The following is a 10,839-nucleotide window of genomic DNA, read 5'->3' as shown; positions in this document are numbered from 1 at the left end:
CGGTATTGACTTGTGAATCGCAGTCTTGCTGAATTAAAAACTGGTACGCTCAAAGAATTGGCAAGTCAAAGTTTGTAATTTTATGGTTTTATTACGCCGGACGTGCATGATTTAGAATGACGGTTTTTTTCCCATGAGGTCACGGGGTTTGTCTCTGAGAAGTAAATACCCCGTGGCATTATGGGAAAATGCTAGGTTTGTAGCATTTACGCTAGAAGTAAGTTACGACATATTGAAAGTAGTTTTGAACATACTTGCGAATGTATTAAAATACATTCAAACGAGCTCCTAAGTACGCTCGAACACACTTCGAGTGCGGTAAACAACTAATTAAAAATGTAGTCAATAACTGTCATTAGTTGTATTAAGTTCATCCTGTCTACTTGATATCTAATTTAACCGAACCGAGCCGAAACACGTCAGGTATTTGAACATCGACAATACACTGTCTGTAAGATAAGAATCTGTTTTAAATTAAATAACTGTCATTCATTTCAGTCATTTCCTTCCACCACAAGTGGGAGCCCGCGTTGCACGATTGTGCTGGTTTGGACAATTTCCACAATGACTTTTTCTTGATTTCAAAACCGAATAACCACACACATAAAAACATGTCCCATAACAAATCTATATTATTTATTTTTAAACATCTTGTGACCAAGCAAGTTGATGTGAAATGTTAAATAAAATACATCCAGAATAAGCGCATTGGTTGTTACAGCGCATCAAAACGTCTTGAGTTAAATAAAATGACAGCACAACAGTGTAGAAACAATAAAGCAAATTAACTATTTAGTTTTTTTAATCATGTCCATTACATAATGACAAAAAAAAGAGAACTATTCAGAGTCAAATGCAGTGCAATTCAGTTTCTTTGTCAGCGTTTCCCGCAACTTGTCAGTTTTTGTTTCGCGCTGACCATATAAGTGGGAGATCCGCCTTTTGAAAGAATATATATTTTTAGTGCATTTTTTTAACATTTATCAAAATGAATTGAAAAATAAGACTGAGTTTTAAAACCATCCAAGACTGCTGTAGATAGAAATTGTGCAAGAGTGTTTTTTTTAAGGCTAAGTACAGTGACTTAAGCATCAAAAAGCTACATTGTCATGATTATTCTGATTATTTTTAAGGTATGATATATTATATGTCGATCATTTTCAGTGTTGCTGTTCATGATCTGTGCACGGTAAACAAAACAAGCCCATTCGTTGTAAAAGCAACCAAGAATTTTCACTTTGAAATTTGGAGGTGTAGCTGGAAATGGCAGGAATGTAGCGTCACACCGAAAACTTTGGATTCTTCGTATTCACCTTTGCAAGAGTTTAGTTGACTCTAGATTCTACGGTGGCCCATTTGTAAGTCCATCCTTGTGTTATTTTATCCCCAAGCTTCAAAGGACTCTTCCTTCTTGCGGTTGGTTGATTTTACGCTCCCTCGCCATTCAGACGTCAGACGCGACATACGGTACTTGAACGCAGCCCGGCGCTGAATATTGCTTTCTGCGCCATTCAGGTGTCCGCCGCCCGTCCGCTTGCGGCGCTTCTACAGCAGCAGCGGCGTGCGCTCGCCGGCCGGCTCCATCCGCTTGGTGAGCTGGCGGGCTCGAGCTAAGAGGCGGTTGGGCAGCGACGGGAAATGGTGGCTGGGGTCCAGCACGTTGGTCTTGCGGCGTTGGCGCTCCTGAAGCCACATGAGGTACGGGCTGGGCGGGAAGAAGGGTCGCGGGCGCTCCCGGTACAGTTGCAGGACCATGCCGGTGACGCCGAGCACCACCCACACTGTGATCAGGATGTAGTCTACGCAAAAGAAAAGGACCCGCATCCTGCTACACTTAAAAACCAATAAGATTGTCAGGGTTATAATCGCTTTGGACTTGTCGTGATATTATATTCCGTATTATAAGGCACGTTCACCTTCAATTTATGGCCTATTTTATAATAATAATAATAATACATTTGATTTATAAGCACTTTTCAAAACTCTCAAGGTCACTTTACAGTCACGGGATACAGTCGCTAATAGATAGCTACACAGCTAAATGATAGTTAGGTAGCTAGCTAGCTAATAGATACAGTAATAATAATACATTTCATTTATAAGCACCTTTCATAACTGTCAAGGTCACTTTACAGTCACACGATACAGTTGCTAATAGATAGCTACCTAGCCAGCTAGATAGCTAAATAGTAGCTAGCGAGCCATCCAGACAGCTAAGAGTTAGCTAATAGATAGATAGTTAGGTAGCTGGATAGCTAATAAATCCAGTAATAATAATAATACATTTCATTTTTAAGCGCCTTTCAAAACTCTCAACGTCACTTTACAGTCACAGGACGCAGTTGCTAATATATAGCTACATAGCCAGCTAGATAGCTAATAGATAGTTGGGTAGCTAGATAGCTAATAGATACAATAATAATGATAATCCATGTCATTTCTAAGCACCTTTGAAAACGCTCAAGGTCACTTTACAGTCACGCAGACATGGACAAGCTCACCGATGGTTTGGAAGGGCACGTCGGTGAAGGCGGAGCTAAAGTTGTCGTTGAGGAAGCGCTTGAGGATGTTGAGCGTGATGTAGGAAAGGCTGGTGTAGACGTAAGCGTTGACCGCCAGGATGACGGCGTACGCGCCCATCACGCCGCACGTTACGATGTTACCCTGGCCAGAGAAGGCGGAACACCTTGAAAATAAAATCCCCCCCCCGCCATGGCATTCGACGGCGGCGCCCAGTTACCTCCCGGGGCCATCGTATGAAGAAAAGCGGGACGACGAGCATGATGCTGCAGAACGTCACCCAGAAAACGGCGTCGGAGCGCCTGAACACCTCCAAATCCCCTGCGGAAGGACCCCAAAATATGACGATCAAATGTGACTCGTAGATATTGTGGAAATTCAGCAAGCATATAAAACCCTGGAGTCTCTTCTTGGTTCCGAGATTGTATGGGTCTGGAGTTATCTGAAATTGAAGTGGGGGTGGCTGCACAAAGTGCACTGCAAGCCATGTGTATTGATTTGGCTGGCGCTTTGGCAGCAGCTGAGGCTGTAACCGTCTAGCTATTTGCTATTTAGCTAGCTATGTAGCTGGCTATTTATTAGCTATATGGCAATCTAACTAGTTAGCGAACTGTCTAGCTATTTGCTATCTATAATCTAGCTACCTAGCTGGCTAACGATTTACTATCCATTTGCTATTTATTAGCTGTCTGGCTAGCTATCTATGTAGCTGGCTATTAATTAGCTATATGGCTATCTAGCTAGTGAGGTAACTGTCTAGTTGGCTAACTGTTAGCTAGCTAGCTTTCTATCATTTCTGCAAAACATCGGATTTGTTCCGACCGAGAGGAGTGAAGAGGACGATGGCGGCCAGCAGGAATCCCATCATCAGGCCGACCACCACCACGCACGCCATGACCGAGCCGAAGCGCCACCAGCTCATCACCAGGAGGACTCCGCCCACCGCGCCGATCAGCGCCGATAGTGCCAACCTGACTGCGGGGAAAAGAAAAAGCGGCGAGCGAGACCTTAATGACGCGTTGTTTGTCACGTGGAGACGAAAGGCCACCACTCACTGTCGTAATCCAGGCTGGTGGTCCTGCTGATGAGGACGAAGAAGAAGAAGGCGCAAAAGCCGAAGCCCATGCACAATAACTCTGGCGGGAAGGGGGCGGGGCAAACAGACAAAGCCTTAGGAGAGGCGGCGGCGGCGGCACGTTGGGAAACAGTCGCGGGTTCCTTTTGGATCTCCGACGCCGTCGCGTGTACGTCACGTCAGTAGTAGTCGTAGTGGTATTATTAATAGATTATGAATGATAAGAATTTGAGATTGACCGTGTTGCAAAATGAGCTGTCAATCAAGTGAAAGCGCTCACCGCATTTGAAGTATCGGTGGCCAAAGAAGCAGAGCAAAAGGCCGGCGAAACCGCTGATGGTGAAGAAGATTTTGGTGGTGATTTTTCCTGAAAAGGCGAAAGAGAAGAGCACCGTGAACTCTCTCGAAGGATTCCAACGCATCAATCGGGCGTGAACGAGGCTTGAAGCGCTACCCAGCGTTTGACAGCCGTCCACTTTGGAGGCCAAGCTGCAAGCGTACGTGTGCACGGGCACGTACGAGGCGGACGTGTTGAGGACGGGATCTCGAACGATCACCGAGTAAATGACGCCTTGGCCCGGGATGGAGCTGAACGCGGCCACGCTCATTTGCGTGGACGACAGCGTCATGGTCTGCGGGCGGGGGAGGGGAGGGGCGACAGCGCAAAGGTTTTGGCACGCCTCGACGGGAAGCCGCTACGCCGGCCATTTTGACCTACCCGTTTGCCATTTTCTCGCATGCCTTCCACGTCCGCCGCGGCCTGGACGGCCCGGAAGAGGCTGCGCTCCGACAGGTCGTTCTCGGGCAGGAAATACTGGTAGATGTCGTACTGCAGGCGCCAGCGCGTCTCCCTTCCCGTCGACGTGTCGCAGGATGGCGCCGTTCTGCCCCTGACGAACCCCCCAGACAAATTCTCCAACATTTATTGACATTCGTTTCTTTAGTAGTCTACTTACTTATTCACCTCTTTGTTGATTGATGTTTCTCTACATTTCTTTGTATGTATTTACAGTATGTATTTACCTATTTGTGTATTTATGTATCTGTATTTGTATTTATTTTCATGTATTTTTTTAGTTGTGTATTTATTTATTTATGTATTTGTGTATTTTTTTTCTTCATGTGTTTATATGTGTATTTATTTATTGTTATGTATTTTAATTTGTTTAATTGTGTATTTGTTTATTTATTTACCTATTTATTTAATTATCTGCTTATATATTTATGTATTTAACTATTTATTTATCTGTTCGTTTATTTATTTATTTGTATCTACAGTAAAGTCTCGTTATATCGATATTCAAGGGAGTCCGAAAAAATATCGATATAACCGGGACTATCGATATATCCGATATCGATATAACGAGAATTTACTGTATCTTCATGTATTTTATTTTTTTTCTTTGTATAGGTATGTATTTATTTGTGTATTTATTCCTATTTATTTATATTTATATATATATTTATATATTTTTTTTAATTTATATATTCATTTGTGTATTTATTTATCTATTTTCATTTATTTTCCTGGCTTTATTGATGTATTTATTTGTGTATTTCTTTTTTTCCTTTTGTCTTCTTTTGCTCATGACATGTTATTGTTGCGTCTGTGAAAGAAATGTGGCATCTCAATAAAGTTGTCCCGCTTTGCCGTGACGAATAAAGCATCAAATCAACCCGCGTGTTAACAACGCGTGCTGACGGCGGAACAATTTCAAAGCCCCCCAAAAATTGCGCGTCCTTTTTTGTCATGTTTCTGCTCTGCTCACCAAAATGGCGACGGAAGGAAAACGATGGCGCAAGCTAGCTTTGCGCTTCCTTTTCCTACCTGGCGTAGCCCAAGTTGGCCGGCGCAAATCGGATGGTGGTCTCAAAGAGGTTGTAGCGCAGGTAGACGTTGGGGTCCACGTTCAGGTTGTACTCGATGTTGCAACCGCCGGGTACGGGGTCTGAAGCAAAAAGGGGCCGCAGGGGCAAAGGTGACTTGGATTCGTATTTGGGGCCCACCCCGACCTTCAAAAACAAAACAAGATGAGGCAACACTCTTGCACTCATGGTGAAAGTGCCTCGGCCTTGATTTTGCAGAAGTCTCACTGACAACACTTCCTCACAGCTAATGCAACACAACCGCAATCCATTTCTTTCTTTTTGTTAATATTAAATATGAACTGATTGACTGGTAGACAATGTACAAAAAATATGTCCGCGCCAATGCCAGGGTTTTTGTCATCGTCACTCCAATTCCGGGACTCACAGAATATTGAGTTTTGGGACGACATCAACATTCAATGCAGTGTAAGAAACATTAGATGCTCTTCTTTCATCAGAAAAAAAACAAGTTTGTTCCTAAATGATATGGGTGTGGAGTTATCTGAGCTCGAAATGAGGGCGGATGTCCAAAATACAATACAATACGTACATCCATATTAGTTTATATCATTTGTAGTGTTTGTTTTTCTTGCCATAAACTGCCGTTGTTATCAATTTTGCTCATATGCTACCTAGCTAGCTATTTGCTATCTATTAGCTATCTGGCTGGCTATCTCGCTAGCTATCTCACTAGCTGGGTGGCTATCTCACTAGCTATCCTCACCAGCTATCTCGCTAGCTGTCTGGCTAGCTATCGATTAGCTATCATCAGCTATCAGCTATGTATTAGCTAGCTAGCTAGCTTTTTATTCATTTGAGTTACTTCTTGGTTGAGTGAACGCTGGCGTGTGTGGCTGCCGCTGCTCACCCACAGAAAAACTTATCCTGTGACTGTAAAGTGACCTTGAGAGTTTTGAAATATATTTTTTTGAATATTATTATTTAACAACAGCTGAAGCTGTAACAAAGCACTAAGCTGGGAAAAAAGGCAATGCTGCCGCCTTGTGGAAAGAAGAAAAAAAACATTGCTGGTGATCTAAGCAACGCTTTATCGGCACCCAAAAAAGCAAAACCAAAACCCGAACATATTTGAGAATGGCGCTCTGTGTCATAATTCCCGAATAAATTTGCGAATAGCAGTGAATGAGTTCAGTTTAAAAAAGAAATCCAAAATGGATGACGTACCCGTGCTAGAGAAAGGCAAAATGACGCCCGTGCCTGTGACGTTGCTTCCGTCGGCCGAGAACAGGAACAAGGTGAAAGATGTTTGTCCCGGTAGGAGAGGGAACAGGATCCCCGAGTCCGCTGCCGTTGAAGACAGACCAAACACCGCCGTCTAAACACACGATTCAAAACCCCAAGTTACTTTGTTCGTTCGTCCGTTCGTTCATTCCAAAAGGATCCATCCATCCATTTTTCAACATAGCTTATCCTGAACATGGTCACCTGATGTGAATAGCATCATCATCATCATAATAGTCATCATTGTATTTTGTTCTTAAAGTCATGTAGCAAACATGTTAGCAAGAGCCAGTGGCGCGCAAAGGGGTGACATGGTGTTAGGCTTAAACCCAAAACATTTTCACCAATTGTGGAAGAGATGGACTTGCAAGGAGAGTGTTCAGAGACTGTTCCGTAACATTCATCCGACGCACTCTGAAAGCAATCTCTGGTCCTCTTGCTTTTATTGAAAGTTTGGGAGTGCCTGCTTACAAGGTCTAAAGGGAGGGGGAACACACCGGTTGAGACTGGCGCAAAACACAAGCATATTTTGAGATGAGCAGAAGACTGTTCAAGGAGACATTCTGTTCTTGAAAGTCAGCGTGGCTAGAGATAAAAACAAAAAGCTATGTGCGTGTGCAAGTAACTTGGATAATACTAATTGACGAATATAATGTGACTACATGATATACAGTTTTACTCCAACACATGGTGACAACAACCTGAGATTAGGCATAAATTTGGAATTCACATTTTTTATAGTCTAAAGTGCAAAGGGACCCCCGCCACCCTCCCCCCCCCAAAAAAAAATACATTTAATTATTCATGATGATCTTTCATTTTTCAAACTCAACCGACTTAAATTCAATGACTTTATCCATGTTAATGTCACTTTGCTGTGTCGCAATTTTGTGCCATCCTTGAATGTTTTTTTAATGTATTTATTTTTTCTATGTGTTTATTTTTACATTAACTTATTTCTTTGTCTATTTAATAATAATAAATATTATATAATATTTCGATTAAATATTATATATAAATATTATATAATAATAAATATTAAATTAATAATCATTCAAATCTGACTTCCATTTCAAAGTGGCGCTTCTTCAAAAGAATCGCCCCACCCTCAAATCAGGCCCGCAGCTCAGCTTACCCGCAAAGGACGCCGTTCACAATGTGATCTTTTGTATTTGAACTGGCTTTATTTTGGCGGCATCGCCACGGCCGCCACGTGCTCATTGGATTTGGTTTACCGCTGAATGGATCCGACGCGCATTTGAAACAATGTGGAGAATGTTAATCCGCTTCTAATTTAAGAAGTGAAAAAATCCTGTGTGAAATTCCTTTTCCTTGGCTCTGATCTCCCTGCCTTGTAAAACCTTGACCTTCATTTGCGTCAACACATATTTTCCATAGCCCCTTGACCAAATCCGATTTGTTTGTTTTCCCTTTTGCCTTAAAAACATAAATCAACTAAATTGGGTACGGTTCTGGGACTGACACGGATGAGGTTCTCGGACCGCCTCACATCTCGTGACCAGCATCGATACAATAATAAATCCAATACCATTATAAATAGAAACAAGAGATAGAGCTATACAAAAATCACAATTTTAAATAGGTGGGTTTTGAAGCTAGCCAATAGATAGCCAGTAGATAGCTAATAGCTAGTGAATAGTTAGCGAATACCTAGCGAATAGATAGCTATTACTTAAATCAAGTCATTATCGACAACTCTTTTCAACCAGACATGATTTTTCTTGGATTATAATAATAATAATAATAATAATCCATTTAATTTCTAAGTGCCTTCCAAAACTCTCAAGGTCACTTTACACTGACAGGATCAGGTTTTCTGTTGGTGAGCAGCGGCAGCCACGCGCCAGCGTTTACTCAACCCGGAAGTAACTCAAATAGTTAGAAAGCTAGCTAGCTAATAAATAGCTATGTACAGTAGCTAATAGATAGCTAGCCAGATAGCCAGCTAGGTAGCTGGATAGCTAGATAAATAAAAAGAAGTGGAGCGAGGATAAAATAATAAAAGACAAAAAAGCTAAGTTCTGGGTATCATCACCGGAAAAGGCTTGTCAATAAATGGCCGACGCGACCATGTGACCCTTTGTTCGCCAGAAGAAGACCCGCTTTGTTTGAGGGGGGGAAAAAAGCAGATCTTGTGTCTATAATACTCGAGCCAAACGCGTTAGGATTCCACATCTGTCTTTTTTTGTCAAAGATGGCATTTTAGAGATGAATACATTGGATTGAATCTCCCCCCTCAAAAACTTACGGTGCTGTAGGACAAGGTGACGTTATGGCGTTGGGTGTGGAACTGCACGGTGGCAAAAGCCACTTGGGCTGGGATGGCGCTGGCCACGGCCTGCACCGTCTGGTTCCCCCACACGCTGACGTTCTGGAAGGTTCCCGGCAGGAAAACCACCCGATCTGTCACAAGAGAGCAAATCGTTTCGTCACCACAACAATCGCATTGGTTACAGTAGGCGCTTGCTCGGCGCTAACGTGATGCAGATTAAGCAACAAGAAAAATAAATGACATGATGATGATATGTGGTGTCAATTGGGAGCTTAGGGGGGGGGGGGGGTCACCATTTTGATTTGGGTTCTCTCTTTTTTTGCAGTCGGGTGAATTTCCGTGCCGCTTTGACAATCACATGGGCCTCACATGAAAACGAAGAAGAGGATGCGCCATGGATGGTCGTTCTCATGCTGCCTAATCTCATCTGATGTTTTTTTTTCAAGGTCAGTGTACAACTCTGCCATTTTTTTTCCTTTTCTGGGTTAAGTAGAAGCACGTGAGTCATAAGGGTGAGTTTGTCCGTGAGTGGGGGTGGACATTAACCAATATAAACACTTGCATGTTACTATAAAAATATGCATGTGGACACTACTGTTCATAAGTATTGGGTCACTTCAGTGTGAACCAGAAATCATCTTTATATTGATCATGTCTTTTAAAAAAGCATCTTAAGTCATTTTGACGTGTGTATTTTTAGAATATGTAGTTGGTGAAAAAACGATACTGTATTGTCCGGTTAATCCCAAATTTGTAAAATGTGTGTCATTCAAAAATACTGTACATATGTCCTAATATAAACATCTGACACAATTTGCAACATATTATATTTTTAAATACATAGCATCATAAGACGTAAAAGCAAACTACGTGTAGTTACTATCGTGTACTTACTTTCACTCTGAGCGTGAACTTGACACATTGAACGCGACATCAACAGCCAAAAGATCCAGCGAATCATTGTTTTGTCGAGCTCCTTTAATCTCACCACGACGCAAACGGTTCTCCCGAAAACTCCTGTCAATCTTTTTGTAATCTCGAAGTCGACTATGTTTTGATGGTTTAATCCCCAGCGGTCGAAAGAGCGACATGCTTTTCCGGGTGACACAATTTGAGTGTTCTTCTGTCCGAGGTCCCCTTCTTCGACCCTCGCTGGGGTCTGTGAACGTGCCCTTTTCGAGATTGCACAAATCTCGCGATGGTTTGATACGGAACGCCCACCGCTTCTATGGCGGATGAGCAACATTAACGACAAAAAAAAAACATATTTTAAGACGATACATCTAGGAATGCTTCTTAAGATCTATTTAATTGGACTCACAAAACCGGCTGCCGTAACAGCTAAAAGTATTTCTCAGCCGTTGGACATTAGAGAAGGAAAAACGCTTTCTTTGGAAAACTCGTGCAATCATTTTTGTGCAACATCTCTGCGCAATCTACATTTTCAACTCTGTCGTAATACCAACCTCAGTATTGTTTTTGTAGACACTTGCAGCTACATTTAAAGTCAGTCCGTACATCTTTTTTTTCAACTCCTTGGCTCATTTATCGGTTTGAATTTAATTTCAGTGTGTTGCACTTTGGATTCAAGTGCTTTTGTTGTGGACTTCAATCTCCCATTGAAACATTCCTTGTATTTGCTTCTTTCTTGACTTGGAGACTAGTTTTAATTTGCACAAAGGGCAATGACTTGTATAGTTTTGATTGAAGGTTCAACTAGAATAACATCAACAGGGCAATAAAATGCAGATGGGACTGAACCATTAATCATACTGTACTTCAAATTGGCTGTTCAGAGATATTTAAGTATATTGAGTTACATTGAATGTGTTCTTGGTAC

General features: G+C 42.1%; 1 protein-coding gene across 2 annotated transcripts; it reads right to left on the bottom strand.

Annotated features, from left to right (window-relative positions):
• Nucleotides 1–614: 614 nt before the first annotated feature.
• Nucleotides 615–10,721, bottom strand: tm7sf3 (transmembrane 7 superfamily member 3). 2 transcript variants are annotated; one of them, XM_088989070.1, is made up of 12 exons: nt 9,894–10,697; nt 8,976–9,130; nt 6,650–6,800; nt 5,424–5,544; nt 4,314–4,485; nt 4,050–4,227; nt 3,876–3,962; nt 3,576–3,656; nt 3,343–3,495; nt 2,741–2,841; nt 2,502–2,664; nt 615–1,799 (listed from the first exon to the last, which is right to left on the bottom strand). In XM_088989070.1, the coding sequence occupies exons 1-12, from the start codon at nt 10,243–10,245 to the stop codon at nt 1,546–1,548; spliced, it is 1,968 nt and encodes a 655-aa protein (XP_088845196.1). In that variant the 5' UTR covers nt 10,246–10,697; the 3' UTR covers nt 615–1,545. The 2 variants fall into 2 exon arrangements, with proteins under 2 accessions (XP_088845196.1, XP_088845197.1); XM_088989071.1 differs by having other exon boundaries at nt 1,707–1,825; nt 9,894–10,721.
• Nucleotides 10,722–10,839: the final 118 nt, after the last annotated feature.

This window comes from Hippocampus bargibanti, linkage group LG22 (assembly GCF_051943395.1).
Source record: "Hippocampus bargibanti isolate YZ-2025 linkage group LG22, ASM5194339v1, whole genome shotgun sequence".
Lineage (NCBI taxonomy): Eukaryota > Metazoa > Chordata > Actinopteri > Syngnathiformes > Syngnathidae > Hippocampus > Hippocampus bargibanti.
This window is presented reverse-complemented; position numbering and strand designations above follow the sequence as displayed.